The following is a 17,500-nucleotide window of genomic DNA, read 5'->3' on the forward strand; positions in this document are numbered from 1 at the left end:
TTCTCTCTCTTTACCTCCTCCTCATCCCTCCATCCTTCCATCAAAAACAGCTTTCCATAAATACCCTCTATCATTACCTGTTGACCCAGAGCTATGCAGCAAAGTTATATTTGGTCGATGTTACTCTATACCGACCCACAGTACAGCTGGCGGCCTTGTGGGAGCGTTCCAGCGGTGGTGAGGATGTCTTCCTCAGCACGCTCCTTCTTGTTAGCGCTGTTAGCATCCCCTCGGGCGGAGTCAAGACTCAGCCAGGAACTTCAAAATGGCGGTCGGGTTTCCGACCGCAAGAAGGCGACCCGGCGCCGATGGCCATATCGTAACTGTGGCGTATCCTCAGACACACATCGCTCTGCGCAACACGCAGACACTTGAAAAATCGCTGAGGGAGGCTTCGCCGAGACTGTCGGAGTTTGTGCCTAACATTGTGTGAGATAGTGGCGCGGGCCTACTAACATAGCCACGGGACAAGACGTTTTACAGCCTGCATGTCTGTTGTGATGGTTTTATGGCAGAATCTGTCTCTCTGAGTGATCTCGTCATCTGAGATTGGGCCAGGCCGCTTGACAAGTGATTTCCCGTTGCCTGCTGTTGTTCACTTGAGCAAGGCACTTCACCCCAACACTAGCTCATAATTGAAGTCGCTAAATGACAAAAATGTCATCAAATGATAAAAGGTTCCCCTCCATGTGTTTCCCTGTCATAGGGTGATAGAGATGCCCTACGCCTATCAGTGTTGCGTCTATGGATCATGTGACAGCTACAAGTCAGCCAGCCAATGGGACACAGAGCAGGGCTACGAGGAGGAGGAGCTACACAAGAGGACCGTGGCCCTGTACCCCATCCATGCAGACACACACTGTAAGAACACAGACACTCTTCATACATAAATACATACCAACAGACATACAGTACACTGTAAGAACACATCCACTTTCCACATTCCAACAGACACACACTGTAAACACACACACAGGCGCGCACACACACACACACACACTTTACATTCATATATGCCAAGAGACACACATTGTAAGCACACACTATACATGCATGTATGCCACTACACATACACACACACACACACACACACACACATACAGGCCAACAGACACACACTGTAAGAATAATAAAAGGCACACATTAAGATAACTTATCCTAATGCATGCTTACACACTTATGCACGTGCACAAATGCATATGCATGTACACACACACACACACGTGAACGTAAGCACACTTTCTAAGAAAACACTAAGGTAAGCTGTGAGGTTTTGGTTGGAGAGATGTGTTTGAATCCCAGGAAAGAGTTTTCTTTCTGTCAGAGAGCCTGTTGGAATGAGACCGTTCAGAACATGTCAGAACCGCCCTGAAACCACAGCTACCTGGCAGCTGGCACACTACAATATACACAACTCACTAAGACACACACACGCAAGCACACATGCACGAACACATGCACAAACATGCACGCTCACAAACACACGCACATATACATGTATACGCGCACACACACATACGCACACACACACAAATACACACATTTGAGTGTTTCCCATATCATGAACTCCTATTGTGGAACACCATGCACAATAAATAACACAAAAAACACAATGATCAATTTCAAATCTCAAATGATATCACTTCACTTCGAGCCATCACTACAACAAGTAGTCTGTTTGGAGATTTATGTGATCATATCTCAAGTCCTTACATCAGTAAGCAATAATGTTTCACACAGGCCATCCCCTGCAGATATGGAATCCACTCTTCTTTTAATTATCAAAGGTCATGTTACCCAATAAAATTGCAAAACACACTATAGGCCTATAGCAACTTTTACTTCTAAATGGTGACATTGTTCCTTGACTGTAAACAGCTCCCCTACTGAAGACTTCTGATGAAAGAGTTCTTTGTTGAGCACACCCTATTGCTGTACACAGTATGGAAAAACACTAATACACAGCCTGTCTGTTACCTGGGTAAGGAGAAGGCCTAAAGCCAGTAAAAAACCCTCTATGTCCCAAATCGGGTTTAGACAATATCTGAGAAACTGTCCAAACAAGTGCTAACCCGGAGAAAGAATGAGAGAGAGAGAGGGAGGGAGGGAGAAGAGAGAGAGAGAGAGAGAGAGAGAGAGAGAGAGAGAGAGATAGAAAGAAGAGAGACTGTGTGGGTTGTTCTAGGCCCTAACTCTGCTGCTGTGTTCCAGATGATCCTGACTTGGAGGAGTTCCAGCTGGAGATCGAGGAGTCCAAGCTGCAGACCAGTGTCCAGTGCACGCCTGTCCCAGGTAGGAGTTCACCTTCGTCCCTCACATGAAAAGGGACGGGAGTAATGGGCTTATAGGTAGCGATCATCTTTGTGGCGGTGAGTCATTGTACAGTGCCAGCGTAAACAAAGAACCATACACTGTAGAGTCAGCCCCGCCCCCACCTCTCAATCTCCCTCTTTTGCCCTTTCTCTCCTCTTCTTTCTCACTCTGACTGCCCTCATCTTCCCCTCTCTCATCCCCTCCTCTCTCGTCATCCAGGTCCGTTCCGCCCCTGTGACTCCCTGCTGGGCAGCTGGCTGGTGCGCGTGGGCCTGTGGTCCGTCTCCCTGGTGTCCCTCCTGGGCAACGCCCTCCTGCTCCTCTCCCTCTTCGGATCGGCCGGCTGCCTGTCCCCCCTCCGCTTCACCGTGGCGTGCATGGGCGCCGCCAACCTCCTCACCGGCGTGTGCACGTGCACGCTCGCCCTGGTCGACGCCCTGACCCTGGGCGAGTTTGGCCGCCACGGCGCCCGCTGGGAGGGCGGCCCCGGCTGCCGGGCGACGGGCTGGGTGTGGGTGTTCGCCTCGGAGGCCAGCGTGCTGCTGCTGACCCTGGCCGCCGTGCAGTGCGGCGTGAGCGTGACGTGCGCGCGCGCCTACGGCAAGTCGCCCTCGCTGGGGAGCCTGCGCACGTGCGCGCTCTCCTGCCTGGCGCTCGCCCTGGCGCTGGCGTCGCTCCCGCTGGCCGGCGTGGGGGAGTACGGCTCCTCCCCGCTGTGCCTGCCCTCCCCGCTGCCGCCGCCCGCCTCACGCCCCCCCTCCGTGTTGGGGTTCCCCCTGGCCCTGATCATGATGAACACCCTGTGCCTGCTGGTGGTCACTGGCTCCTACATCCGCCTGTACTGGGAGCTGCTGCGCGGGGAGTGCGACGGCCTGTGGGACTGCGCCATGATCAAACACGTGGCCTGGCTCATCTTCACCAACGGCCTGCTCTACGTCCCCGTGGCCTTCCTCTCCCTCTGCTCCCTGCTGGGCCTGCTCTCCCTGGGTGAGGAGGTGCTGAAGTCCGTCCTGCTGCTCCTCCAGCCCCTCCCCGCCTGCCTCAACCCCCTCCTCTTCCTCCTCTTCACCCGCGACCACGCCCAGTTCCTGTTCTGGCCCCGCCTCCCCAAGGCCCGACGCCCGCAGCTGCGCCGCGACCGCACCCTCGACTCGCTGGTCTCCGTGGAGACCGAGAAAAGCTCCTGCTCCGACTCGTCGTCCGCGCGGGTGTCCCTCGCTGAGGCCGACGCCCTCTATGCCGGGGCCGGCCACGCCCTGCAGCCATGGATGGAGCCCATCAGGTTTTCCCATTGCTCCTCCTCCTCGATGGTCCCCCTCATCCCCTGCCAGACGCCCTCGCCACCCGCCGGCACGAGAGAGAGGGACAGGGAGACCGAGAGAGGAGGGGGTGTCCATGACGCAGAGTTCCCGAAGAGCAACGAGCGAGACGCAAGCGCCAAGGCGTGCCCCGTCTATCACGCCCCGCACCCTGTCCACCACTGAACGACCGGGTGGACGACCGGCCGGTCCGCTGGCCGTCTGGATGACCGGGACCCTCCGTATCCCGGACAATCAAATGAAAACAGCAGAGAGCCTCAGTGGGCATCAGTCCCCTACATGCCCCTCAGTCTGGGCCCCGCAGAGACAGTAGAGTCAGTGAGTGACCGCTCACTACGTGTCCATTCACACTACCAGGGCAGGCCAACAACCCCAGGTGTCTTTAACAGTCTGTAAGTGTCAAAACAGAACCTGAACTCAATTCGCCGATACAATGTTGGAAAATAGATCAAATAAGGACTTCCTTCAACCACGCAAAAGGGACTCTTTCCACTGATTTCGTTCAGCCGAGGGCCACAAAACGAAAGGACACACACAAACTACGGTTAGGTCTGATGAGGGTCTTAAATTAGGTCGACAAACAGTGCCGTGTTTCACACGCTCCTTTCTGAGAGTGAAATCGTCGGCGACGATCTGGGAAGCAGTTGAATATTCGTACAGTGAAAATGTAAATGTTGAATTTTTGTTGAAATGTTAAATGTCCATCAGTTAAAAGGTTCCGTTAAATTTTACAGATGCATGAAGCTACATCAAAAGGCAGGTATGGATAGCAAAGCATAATTATATAATACTGTGGTAGCGTACTTATACCACCAGAGCGAGCTGATGTTGTTTCTAGACAATCTAAGAGCATTTTTAATCACGTTTTCCTCCAAATGACTATGGTAAGAACTGTGGTGATGATAATTGTGTCGGGTTAGACTGGTCCTAGTTCCAGTGCCTTCTAGCAGCTTCTATTGAAACGATGCCACCTAACCTGACTCCTATAGACATGTTGTCCTATAGATGGGACGTACTGTAGCAGGGTTCTTCACCAGACTGTTAGAATCGGCTAGCTAATGTACATACAATGTAACTACCTCTGAACTAGCATGCTATTGTTCCACTATACCCTCTTTGTGACGTTTACCCTTTTTATGATATGCAGTAAATATATATTATTTTATATGATAAGAAAATAAAGCCCTTTAGGTTGTAAAAACATACTTGCTGTTTGGGATGTACATACTTTGTATACAACTGATAAAATAATGATTGAATAAAAGGAATAGCTTCATTCTGTGTGACTGATCGTATTACCATCTGGTGGAATTCTTACACACTCTCCCATATAACTAGCCCATGTGGCAATTGATGTTGTCGACACAACATATGATCAATAAGCAATCAAATATTTAAAAATTTTAACAAAATAATAAGAAAAGAAAAAACAAAAAAAGAAAAGAACACAGCACTATACACATGAAAAACAATATATATTTATTGAGAACAACAATAAGACAACACTCAAAACAACAAAGGTTAGTCTGGAACAATTAAAGACTTACAATCACAAAGGTAGGCACAGGTAAAAGAACAATGGAAGTGAAGGCATCTCCATACATGGGTCCCGTCTGAAATGCAAAAATGCAAACCTTTCTTCCTCCACTCCCAGAAATGATCTCTGATCTAACATGATAGGATGTGTGAAAACATGCTCATCTACACAGTTGTTATAAATCTATTCATCTGATCAGCAATTTCTCCAAGGAAGGGAGGAATGTTACATTTTAGAAAATCCAAGCGATGGTGTTTTAGGGCTGACGAAGCAGAGCTTTTCTGCAGCCTAGCACTAATACAACCGTCTCACATCCATATTCTATCCATCTACTCCTTCACTGAGTGTATCCAGTTACTGAAGCCTGGGACAGTTCTCTTGTACCATGGTTGGTGATGGTCCATTGATGAGGTGTGGTCTGCTGCACCTAGAGACATGCTCTCTTGGGTTCCAGGGGCCCTTTTTTAGCCTGTTCCTGCCCACTCAGAGTGTCTCTCTTTCGGGAAGAAGCGGTTCCACACTGGGCCTCCTCCATCTTGGATTCCACCGTTCCCTGCACACAAACATGCTGCAGAAATTATAAAACAAAAACCCACCATTTTTTTCAATCAACTTTTCCTGCTCACCATGGAGAGTTGTGTCTAAATGGAATCACAGCCCCATCTTGTGGTTAGAAGGCTACACTAGCACAGTTTGCCATGGCAATGTATGTTGTGGTACTCAACTTTCAATTATTCTGTCAGTGTCCATTTCCCCTGCCCTTTTCCTATGTATCTGTACTAACCTCTATGTTGTCATGATTACAAAATGTTAATTACGGAGTTTGACATTTTTTCAGCTCAAGCACCACCTATTGCCATGAAAAACGTATTTGAACCCAGTGGTACTCCAGTGTGAATGCCCCTGCCTCTCTCCTCAGGCCGAATGCATACATTTGAATAATGACCCTATTAGCGCATTGAGACAATGAATGTGACATTAAATAAGAAAATGAATATACTCTATACTGAGCAGTCTACCAAATGGCAGGCCGACAGAAAAAAATGCCTCTAGGGAAGACAACAATGTTCTCCAACCAAGGAGCTGGAACCTGCCAGCAATAGAACCAAGAAGAACTGTGGAACCTGCCAGCAATAGAACCAAGGTGTGTGTTGACTGTTGAATGAGACAAATAGATATGATGGCTTGGCGCAGGGTTTCTGTTTGTTACGAGAACACTTACATTGAAAGAAAGATGGAGATGTTTTAGGCCATAAAGAAGGACGGCACAAAAGAATGACTTATTTCTCCATTGTAGATTGTTGCGGCAACACAATGTCAGACATGTTAGTGATTTCGTTACATTTGTAATCACTCATGATTATTTTATTTAACCAAATAAAAGTTCACAATTACATTGCGTATTCTTTTTTTTCTGGCATAAAACCAAGTAGTCTAAGCTAGGCTAATGGCTTGTGGGGTTGCGTGTGCTGTTGAGATGGAGACTGATGGGCCATTAGTTAGGACAATAAGATATAAGATGCTTAAGAGCGTGTGCTTTAGCACTTACTGGTCTGAAAAAAGTTCAACGCTTATAGTATTAAGGGTCCTTGGTGTTTGAATGTCAGATGGAACTAAACTTGAACAGCAGGCTGTTTTACCGTGTTCTTCTGCACAGCATGTTTCTGGGTCCACTTCCTGGCCTTCTCCAGGTACAGCTGCTTGTTGTACTTGAACTCAGATGACTGTGATCAAATAGGATGAGAATATTATTAGCACTAAGTAGTCATAAAAACAGTGCATGCTGGTTAGAGGTCTACTCCATTCCCTAAGGTCAGTAGATGTTCCACGCTATGTTGCCTGCTCCGACTGAACAGACCACGGACACCATCAGTGAGGTAACGCGTGTGTGTGTCTTACTATATCAGCCATGAGAGGGTCGTCTGGGTTGGGCTCAGCCATCAGCAGCTGAATGGAGGTGAGGACCGTCGGAATGTTGAGGGAAGGTCTCCACGCACCCTACAAGAGAACGTTCAGAAAGTGTTGAGGAACCCAGTAATATGACTTAAAAAGGAATTTGTTAAGTGCCTCAGTCCTCTCCATTGTCTCCTCCATTCACAATGGTCTGAACACATGTACTGTAATGATAGATAAAAACTGTACAGTAGGACATGGTATTACCTTGGGTGGGAGTTTGAGGGCATCGTGGCAAATGCGTCCAGCGTTGTCGATGTTGGGGTGGTATATGGGTGTCAAGAAGTGGATTTGGGGAGGCTCAAAGGGATACCTGAAGATGAGGATTTTTCTGTTGTCAACTGGGCTGTCATTATACCAGAGGGGCATTCATGATTACATCATGAAATAAATGTCAGCACTTTTGAGACTCTCAAATGAAATGTCTCACAATGAAAAGTGTTTTTTTTATAAAATAAATTATTATTATTATTATTATGAAGGAAGGTACAATCCAATCATATTCACTGTGCAATGACGCCTCAAACACAACATACCTCTCAGGGACCTTGATCTCCAAGGTGAATAGTCCACCTTCGAAAGGAGTGTCCGATCCACCAACTATCTCTGCAAACCAAGGAAGAAACACAGGTTGTCATTTGCCCACTGATCCCTCGGCTACTCATTGATTCATAGATTAGAAAACGTTGGTTTGTAGTTCAGTATGCATCAGAGGTCCACTTACGTGCCCGGAGATCGTCCATCTGTCCCTCGGTCTGCCAGCACGTGATCCCCGGGGGAGGTTCCGTGCTCAGCAACTGGAGCTCGCGCTTCAGGCGGGAGGTCCTCTGCATTGTGCCCGGTGTGGCTGTATGTGTGTGGGGCGAAACAACGTGAGACACACACAGCAACACACAACCTAATTCCGACTACATATAAGTCATTGGTGTATTTGTTTGTTTGCCACTAAGAAGACGACCCTGACAGACTCTGACGTTCGCCAACACTTAACTATCAAGCTAAAGTTGGCTCGCTGTTATACAACGTTAGCTAGCCAACATCTAACTAGCTATAACGTTCACTAAGGTTAGGTTCAGTTTCAGTTTACTAGCCAACATTAACAACTAAGCACGTTGGCTGATTAATGTATGGTAGCTATTATCATCGACAAAAAAATACTATCTAGATCTGTGAAAGCCTTACCTGAACGATAAATTTGACTAAACGTTCCTTCGCCAAACACAAATTTGAGCACCAGCTGTGCGCAAACTATTTTGATTTTCCCACGTCATACGTCATCAGAAACCCGCCTTTGGCGCAGTGCATTGTTGGTGTTGTAGTTGCACAGAGCAAAGACGCAGATAAAAGCGTCAGTTAAAGTCCAGGTTAACCCAGTTCAAATTTTTGTTATGAGCTTCACACACCACAGGAAAACATGTCATTAACCACCCAGCCAAATCTGAGTGATTAAAAATGTCGCTAAGTATATAAAATAAGGCTTCAAAATCGGTTAAAAATCAGCAGCATTCTCTGGTCTGAGACTGTGGGGGCGTGTCTGCTGAAGGCACCGAAGCCACACCCAATTGCGTGGGGAGGGGGTGTGGAGGGAAGAACCTGTCAAATAGTACCGTTCTCTGGTCTGCATATTGTCACACTGGCACGCCGTCTCTTTTGTGGTAGGAAGGCACAGCTTTGTGAAAACAGAGAGGAGTTGAAATTACACTTGTCTAATGAGTCAAATGCACAGATGCTTCCTCCTAACCTACCTCCTGACAAACACAGGTAAAACTGTAGCTACTCTATACCAACGCGCCAGTGTTACTGCCCTTAGATGCAAAATACAAAAACAGGCAACGAGGAATGTATGAGTCTGTCCCTATTTTCTCCCTGCCACCTCCGGACCCATTCCTATCCCTCCCAGGCGATCCTGTCGTCCCTTGGGATCAATGGAAAAAGTTGTTTAAAATGTACCTTTTAGTCACTGGCTTGAACAGCGCTGATAGCGCGAAGAAGCGTACATTACCGGAGTTGATAATCGGGACAGACTCATCCACTCTCGTTGGCAATGTTATGTGTGAGAATAACGAGCACTCGGCTTCAACTTTCCCGCAACATATCACACAGAACTGGAATGTTCAGCCAGTAGCCGCCGAGCACCGCTTCACTGGGAGAGGGTGAGTCTTTCTCCAGCTGCAGCTGGTCTACCTAACCATCCCCCTCGCTCCCGCCTCCCGGTCTCCCGCTGGACAAATATATTGTAACCATTACCGGTGAACCCATACGCACATCAGGTGCCACAAATATGGCAGGCAGTTTCTGTATAGTTAACGCTTATAGTCATAATATATCATCCGTAACGTTATTTGGTGGGTGGTCGCCTGGTCGGTGCTGCTAGCTATGTTAGCTAGACTAAGGTTATAGGCTATACACACTCCCATCTGCAAGCTACATAGCTAATGTTAGCTATAATTCCTCCTAAGATATAATATAATTCATCATAGCTGACATTACCACATAAATGTCAAGACACATTTTGTAGATTAACGTAGCAGTGTATTTCCCTATTGCTTACGTTACCTAGCTAACGTTATAACGTTAATTAGCTATAAGCACACAAGGTAGCGGTGTCGGCACCAAAGGTTGATGCAACAGGAGGAGAATGGAGGCCGGGGAGGGAGATGGTTGGCTCCGCCGAATTCACCAGGACCAGTCGTGAGTCCGTGAAACCCAAAAGCCTCATATTATAATTGCAGAAGCTTTCGGGAGTGAAATGTTTGCTGCAGAGGCGGGCGCTAGCGGTGACAGACTCTGTAACACCATGGCTCTTCAAAAATGCTAACCATTTGCTTCTCATTTCAGCTTTACTCGGGAGTGAAAGAAGGAGACCTTATCATCCCATTCCTGCTGGCATCCAGGAAGGATGCATATTCGTTTAGTTTTATGCATAGGCATTGCTAACTAAGAAAAACTAGCTAATTCTAGACTCAAGATTGAGCAGGAGAACCGAAGATTCAAATCCATTCGAGCTTTATATAGTGTTAGGGCGGGGATATGCTAAGAACACCGCTCTACGTCATCCGGTACCGTTTTAAGCCTGCCCAGAAAATCCAGAAATCAAAACTGGTCAAAAACACAAAACTGGTCTAACTTCACAATTCAGTACTACACATGGTTCATCCCATTTTTACATGTTATCAGCAATGCATCACTAACACATAGAATGTGTTTTCAAGCAAATCTCTGATTTTGGTTAACTGGGACTTTAAATGTATGTCATCTGTAATGTAACTGTAATGTCATGTACAATCTAATGATAATCCAATGATAATCCATACTTAAGTATTCAACTGCAAATAACCTGCATGAGATACTATTATACGGATACATTCAAGATTATAGACCCAGTCCACAAAAACATGACATCAATGTGCGTTTAGCCTACAATCACAATGCTGTACATAATCAGCTTACATAGTCCATATATACTTTACATTAAAGTCATTTAGCACACACTTTTACCCATAGCGACTTGCAAACTATTATTGTATCTCCATCATGTTTGCATTATTGAGAAAAAACGGAGAAAACGCACACCTGGAAAGCTGGGAGAGGTGCTGGAGACGGGGAACAAAATTGAAAAGGAAGACACCGCACACTCAGGTATAGATGCATTATTGAGAAAACCACTTGTTTCATACATTAGTGTGTTACAACAAATAATGATGTGTTCTTCTATGGCCCAACATAATTTCACCCCTCATTTTGAGGCGGTGGCATATATGGCTTGAAAGGTGACGTCACTGTCCTGTAAGTCCTCCATACGGACGTCAGAGAACCCTGAGTCCTGCAGCGCGCCCATGTAGGCCTCTGGGCGCCAGTTCTCTCCTGGCATCACCCGCTTAGACGCCAACAGTGCCACCCCTTTCAGCTTCAGTGTGGTCACCATCAGACCACCTGAAGAGAAGGAGAGATAGAGAGAGAGAAAGAAAGAAAGAGAGAGAGAAAGAAAGAAAGAAATTCATATACATAGGGTGATTCATAGAGGAGAAAGCTGCCTATAATTATGATTAAACTTACTTGCAGTTAGGCCTCAAATGTCACGTTAATTGGTTTACCCAGAGCTTTGAGTCACAGCCATACCTGGTTTCATCACTCTGTGTATCTCTGCAGCGCCTTTCCTCAGGTCAGGCCAGAAGTAGTAGCAGTTGCAGTGGAACACTCTGTCCACACTGCTATCTAGCAGGGGCATGGCCGCCACATCGCAGTGGTGCAAAGTTACCTTCCCGCTGGCTACCAGGTCCCTCATAATCTCTCCTGCCCTCTGGTGGTGGGGGTGGGTGGTGTAGGAGGGAGAGGAGAGAAAGGAAAAGACGTGTATATGGGGTAAGGTCGAGCAAATGGTAAATGGACTGCACTTATATAACGCTTTTCCACCTTAGCGGCACTCGAAGCGCTTTACAATGGCCTCTCATTCACCCATTCACACACAAATTCACACACCAATGGTGGTAGCTGCCATGCAAGGTGCTAACCTGCTCATTGGGAGCAATTTGGGGTTAGGTGTCTTGCTCAAGGACACTTCGACATGTGGACAGTTGGAGCTGGGATTCGAACCACTGACCCTTCGATCACTGAACAACCCGCTCTACATCAAATGAGGTAGTGGGCTAGTACACACATACACACACGCAGACGCGCACGCACACACACGCACGCACACGTCTAAGTCTCACTTGGTGCATGTACTTAGAGTAGTCCACTCCTATGAGTTTGCCCGCAGGCTCTGTGAGTAGTCTGGCGGCAGACTGCAGGCCCAGGCCGGGTCCGTGGCCCAGCTCCAGGACTGTGTCGTCTGGACGGATCCCACACAGATGCACTGCCTTCTCCTCCAGCACCTGGTTATGCCAGAGGAGAAACTTGGTGACCAGCCACCCCGCCAGTGAACATGTGGGATGATCCAACTGCTGTCCCAGTCTGTTTGCCAACATCTCTGCAGGGAAAAGGAGGGAGAAACATGCAGGGTAGTCTGTAAACTGGTCTGTGACAGGCCGGTGTCAATATTTGACTATGAAGCTTCTTTTTTTCTTTTTTTTTAAAAACACAAATATTGACACCTGCCTGTCAAGGACATGAGACAATTAATTTGCTGATCATGCTTAAAGGCCAATAAAATAAGTTCTGACACTGTAGAATGATCACATTCTCACAACAGTCAACTGACAGACCCTGTGAATATGACTTACTGACACTGTTGAGTTATAAAAACATTGGAACACTCAAAAAGGTGGTGCATAAACCACAATTACTGCAACACCAGGGTGGATTCTCTTGAACACAAGCTTCCTTTTCCTAAAGTCGGAGCTACGCAACACACTTTGGTACAAATGTTCACTGGCACTCAAGGATGAACTGCTTACATTGTGGGGGTCAAAGGTCAAAGTTCAAGGTCACTGTGACCTCACAAAATGTGTTTTTGGCCTGATGAACACAATATCTCAAAGGCTTAACAGAATTTGTTCATATTTCGGTAAAATGTCCAGTTGGACTCAAGGATTAACTGATTACATTGTGGGGGTCCAAGGTCAAGGGTCACTGACCTCACAAAAGGTGTTTTTGGCCTGATATCTCAAGAACGGCTTGACAGAATTTGTACATATTTAGCCAAATGTCCAGTTGGACTTAATTAGATTAATTGGATTCGATTTTGGTATTCAAATATCAATGGTCAAGGTCACCGTGACATGACAAATGGCACTTTTGAACGCTGACGCTAGCTAGCTAATGGTAATCCTAACGATAATGCTAGCTAGCTAACGCTAATTCTAACACTAATGCTAGCTTTAGCTAGCTAGCATTAGCTAGCTAACTCTAATTCGAACACTAATGCTAGCTTTTAGCTAGCTAGCATTAGCATTAGCATTAGAGTTAGCATTAGAATTAGCATTAGCGTTAGCATTAGCTAGCTAGCTAGCTTTAATGTTCACTAAGGTTAGGTTCAGTTTCACAGTTAACTAGCCAACATTAACAACTCAGCAGGTTGGCTGATTAATGTATGCTAGCTATTATCATCGACAAATAAAATACTATCTAGATCTGTGAAAGGCTTACCTGAACGATAAATTTGACCAAACACAAATTTGAGCACCAGCTGTTTGATTTTCCCCATGGATGTATTAATAGAACTGGATGCGGTGACCGGTGATTACGTTGACGCCTAGTTCTTGAGAGTGAAGCTTTTTGAAGGGTCCACCGACCCCTTTTGACATGCGCAGTTGTGTTTTTTTGCGTCCCAGGCATGCGCAGTTGTGTTTTTTTGCGTCCCAGGCATGCGCAGTTGTGCTTTTTAACCACGTGATTTGTTGACCCGACCGTGTCCACGAAGTTTACACATTCATGTGGATGTTTAATGCGCGTTCACCGCTCTCCCCGCTGTATTGCGTGCCCCTGCATTAGCATTGTTAAGTACCTGCCAACAAATCACAATTATGTCAAATATATCGTTTCGAAAAATTATTTCTTTATCCAGGCATCTTAGTTTTAACAGTTTCATTATAGCGGAGCAGGTCATATTTGCTCGTGTGTTGTATTTATTCTGTTCACAACTTCGCGATCGTACAGCCAGGCTACAGAGCTCCAGAAACCGTAGCCATAGTAGAGGAGCGGCCGGAACAGAATGCTCCTGTTGCGGTACAGGAACGCGGCTAATAGGGGAGTTTGTGGTGCTATTTTCCATTCGCCCTTGATGAATCCTAACACAAATCCATATCTTTAACATATCCATTCTGATTGTACTCAGCGAATGGAAAATAGCACCACAAACGGAGCTATTAGCCCTGTGCTTGTACCCGCAACAGGAGCTCTCTGGGCCGGCCACAATGTGATGCAGCTCGGCTTGGCATAGGGGGTTCTGGAGCTCTGTAGCCTGGCTGTACGATCGCAAAGTTGTGAACAGAAAAAATACCACATACGAGCAAATATAACCTGCTCCGCTATAATGAAACTGTTAAAACTAAGATGCCTGGATAAATAAATAATTTTTCGAAACGATATATTTGACAGAATCAGTATTTTACGCAAGCTAGTTCTTAATGCTAATTCAGACACAGTAACAGAGCGCGGGGGAGCTGTGAATGCGCATTGGAAAACCACAGGAACCTGCAAACTGTTCGTGAACGCGGCGGGGTCTGAGAAAAGCACAACTGCGCATGTCAAAAGGGGTCGATTCGGCAAGATGGCGCTGATCAAAATGTTTCAGGAAGTAAATCGCTTCCTGGCCAGTTCCTGGCCCCTTGATTTTCTCACGTCATACGTCATCAGAAACCCGCCTTTGGCGCAGTGCATTGTTGGTGTTGTAGTTGCACAGAGCAAAGACGCAGATAAAAGCGTCAGTTAAATTACTGTAATGTCATGTAAAATCTAATGATAACCCATACTTAAGTATTCAACTGCAAATAACCTGCATGAGATACTGTTATACGGATACATTCAAGATTATAGACCCAGTCCACAAAAACATGAGACATCAATGTGCGTTTAGCCTACAAGCACAATCAATCAATCAATCAATCAATCAATCAATCAATCAATCAATCAATCAAAGCTTTATTTGTATAGCACATTTCATACCCAGAGGCAACACAATGCACTTTACAGAGAACAAGGGAGGTGGGCATACGACCCACCTCTACATATTCCAGATGACAATGCTGTACATAACCAGTTTACATAGTCCATAGATAGTTTACATTAAAGTAATTTAGCACACACTTTTACCCATAGCGACTTACAATAATATATTACAATAATAGTTTGCATCTCCATCATGTTTGCATTATTGAGAAAACCACTTGTTTCATACATTAGTGTGTTACAACAAATAATTATGGGTTCTTCTATGGCCCAACATAATTTCACTCCTCTCATTTTGAGGCGGTGGCATATATGGCTTGAAAGGTGACGTCACTGTCCTGTAAGTCCTCCATACGGACGTCAGAGAACCCTGAGTCCTGCAGCGCGCCCATGTAGGCCTCTGGGCGCCAGTTCTCTCCTGGCATCACCCGTTTAGACGCCAACAGTGCCACCCCTTTCAGCTTCAGTGTGGTCACCATCAGACCACCTGAAGAGAAGGAGAGAGAGAAAGAAAGAAAGAAAGAAAGAAAGAAATTCATATACATAGGGTGATTCATAGAGGAGAAAGCTGCCTATAATTATGATTAAACTTACTTGCAGTTAGGCCTCAAATGTCACGTTAATTGGTTTACCCAGAGCTTTGAGTCACAGCCATACCTGGTTTCATCACTCTGTGTATCTCTGCAGCGCCTTTCCTCAGGTCAGGCCAGAAGTAGTAGCAGTTGCAGTGGAACACTCTGTCCACACTGCTATCTAGCAGGGGCATGGCCGCTACATCGCAGTGGTGCAAAGTTACCTTCCCGCTGGCTACCAGGTCCCTCATAAGCTCTCCTGCCCTCTGGTGGTGGGGGTGGGTGGTGTAGGAGGGAGAGGAGAGAGAGGAAAATACGTATATATGGGGTAAAGTCGAGCAAATGAGGTGGTGGGCTAGTACACACACACGCAGACGCGCACACACACACACACACGTCTAAGTCTCACCTGGTGCATGTACTTAGAGTAGTCCACTCCTATGAGTTTGCCCGCAGGCGCTGTGAGTAGTCTGGCGGCAGACTGCAGGCCCAGGCCGGGTCCGTGGCCCAGCTCCAGGACTGTGTCGTCTGGACGGATCCCACACAGATGCACTGCCTTCTCCTCCAGCACCTGGTTATGCCAGAGGAGAAACTTGGTGACCAGCCACCCCGCCAGTGAACGTGTGGGATGACCCAACTCCTGTCCCAGTCTGTTTGCCAACATCTCTGCAGGGAAAAGGAGGGAGAAACATGCAGGGTAGTCTGTAAACTGGTCTGTGACAGGCAGTCAATATTTGACTATGAAGCTTCTTTTTTTTTCACAAATATTGACACCTGCCTGTCAAGGACATGAGACAATTCATTTGCTGATCATGCTGAAAGGACAATGAAATAAGTTCTGGCACTGTAGAACGATCACATTCTCACAACTGACAGTAAAGAAAATGTGAATATGACTTACTGACACTGTTGAGTTATAAAAACATTGGAACACTCAAAAAGGTAACGCATAAACCACGATTACTGCAACACCAGGGTGGATTATCTTAAACACGAGCTTCCTTTTCCTAAAGGCGGAGCTACGCAACACACGCACAAGCACGAGCGCTCCTGGTTATCAGGGCAAGCAAACGAACGCGCGCGCACTGGCAGCAGCCGATGTTTTGGTTCTTAGTAGTGATGATTGTTTTATGATACAATTATAAATTATGACATCCAGAAATTAATATTTTCATATAATACATTAAATATAGGCCACTAAATTCAAAGTCATTACGGCTATTTGTGATCTCTCTCAAACCTTAGGCTACAAATAATCTGCAGCTATTACACACCCACTAGTGGGGATATGATTCCTTTCGTTTTCATTTCCCGGAAGGATCGATTCAGAATGTGTCCTCTGAAAATAAATTTGTCGACCTCCTTTCGTTTTTTTATTATTCCTGATTATACAGATAAAGACTAAATCTTTGTGTTTTTCATCTTTGTGTTATATAGCGCTCTACATATTTTGTAAAACGTTATTGTAGTTACTTTTTTCATTCCAGGGCAGTAATGGGAGACGTTTCCCCGTCACCTCTGATCAAGGTAAGTTCACACGGGGAAGTAGGCTACGCATTATTGCAGCCTCTCGCTAACTTGTTCTTTCCAATGACACACTTGAAGAAAACACTTTGGAATTGATTTGATTAATACTTAAAGCATTAAATTACTTTCACTTTTAGTTTTTGGGATGTGAACTCGTGATGGCAGGACGGCAAGGCTATATATACAGGCTACAGAGCAGAGAAAACGTGTGTGTGATTGTAAAAAAAAAAATAAAGGAGAAATAATATAGCCTACCGTTATATATTTCTTATGATTATGTAACCAGGGCACCATAAATGTTCTCAATGGGCAAAATAAAGGTGAAAGTGTGTGCATTATTATCAAATGCAATGTGTGTGTGTGTGTGTGTGTGTGTGTGTGTGTGTGTGTGTGTGTGTGTGTGTGTGTGTGTGTGTGTGTGTGTAGCGGGAGCATAGAGGAACCAGTCCCTTGGCAGCTCTGGTTCCCCCCGCTGTCTGTCTCCCTTCCCCGGCCCTGCAGCCCAGCTGCCACCCTGCACAGGATGACGTGTGGCAGCTGCCAGGACGCTTACGTGAGTGGCCAATACTATGTAGTGGTACAGTAGTAGTAGTCTCTCTCTCTCTAGGTCATTGACGAGCCCTCCATGGAGTAGTAGTAGTAGTAGTAGTAGTAGTAGTAGTAGTAATATT

The 17,500-nt window shown here is 46.1% G+C and overlaps 5 protein-coding genes across 6 annotated transcripts in view; 2 read left to right on the forward strand and 3 right to left on the reverse strand.

The window, feature by feature from the left end:
• The window catches only part of lgr6 (leucine-rich repeat containing G protein-coupled receptor 6), a 66,264-nt gene extending 61,449 nt beyond the window's left edge, over positions 1-4,815 (forward strand). For both annotated transcript variants that reach the window (XM_084461763.1, XM_084461764.1), the window contains exons 16-18: positions 707-861; positions 2,212-2,292; positions 2,533-4,815. In XM_084461763.1, the coding sequence (XP_084317889.1) occupies positions 707-861; positions 2,212-2,292; positions 2,533-3,797 (1,501 nt within the window). In that variant the 3' untranslated portion in view covers positions 3,798-4,815. The remainder of the gene's footprint in view (positions 1-706; positions 862-2,211; positions 2,293-2,532) is intronic.
• A 781-nt stretch (positions 4,816-5,596) lies between these two features.
• ube2t (ubiquitin-conjugating enzyme E2T (putative)) lies at positions 5,597-8,354 on the reverse strand (the record flags this gene model as incomplete). Its single annotated transcript, XM_084435975.1, has 7 exons — positions 8,305-8,354; positions 7,847-7,969; positions 7,659-7,728; positions 7,330-7,435; positions 7,069-7,167; positions 6,810-6,893; positions 5,597-5,722 (listed from the first exon to the last, which is right to left on the reverse strand). Exons 2-7 carry the CDS (start codon positions 7,953-7,955, stop codon positions 5,597-5,599), a joined length of 594 nt encoding a protein of 197 aa, XP_084292101.1. The 5' UTR covers positions 7,956-7,969; positions 8,305-8,354.
• Positions 8,355-10,858: 2,504 nt separating this feature from the next.
• On the reverse strand, positions 10,859-12,089 carry LOC311329811 (putative methyltransferase YdaC; the record flags this gene model as incomplete). The annotated part of the gene is made up of 3 exons (XM_084461738.1): positions 10,859-11,055; positions 11,242-11,422; positions 11,835-12,089. The coding sequence occupies 3 exons, from the start codon at positions 12,087-12,089 to the stop codon at positions 10,859-10,861; spliced, it is 633 nt and encodes a 210-aa protein (XP_084317864.1).
• Positions 12,090-14,947: 2,858 nt separating this feature from the next.
• On the reverse strand, positions 14,948-15,966 carry LOC311307176 (putative methyltransferase YdaC; the record flags this gene model as incomplete). Its single annotated transcript, XM_084435976.1, has 3 exons — positions 14,948-15,217; positions 15,388-15,568; positions 15,712-15,966. 3 exons carry the CDS (start codon positions 15,964-15,966, stop codon positions 15,021-15,023), a joined length of 633 nt encoding a protein of 210 aa, XP_084292102.1. The 3' UTR covers positions 14,948-15,020.
• Positions 15,967-17,273: 1,307 nt separating this feature from the next.
• Positions 17,274-17,500, forward strand: part of etv7 (ETS variant transcription factor 7) — a gene marked incomplete at its 3' end in the record, with an annotated part of 3,667 nt that continues 3,440 nt past the window's right edge. The window contains exon 1 of the mRNA XM_084435977.1: positions 17,274-17,382. The remainder of the gene's footprint in view (positions 17,383-17,500) is intronic.

The sequence above is a fragment of the Borostomias antarcticus genome (assembly GCF_949987555.1).
Source record: "Borostomias antarcticus genome assembly, chromosome: 3".
In the NCBI taxonomy this organism is placed as follows: domain Eukaryota; kingdom Metazoa; phylum Chordata; class Actinopteri; order Stomiiformes; family Stomiidae; genus Borostomias; species Borostomias antarcticus.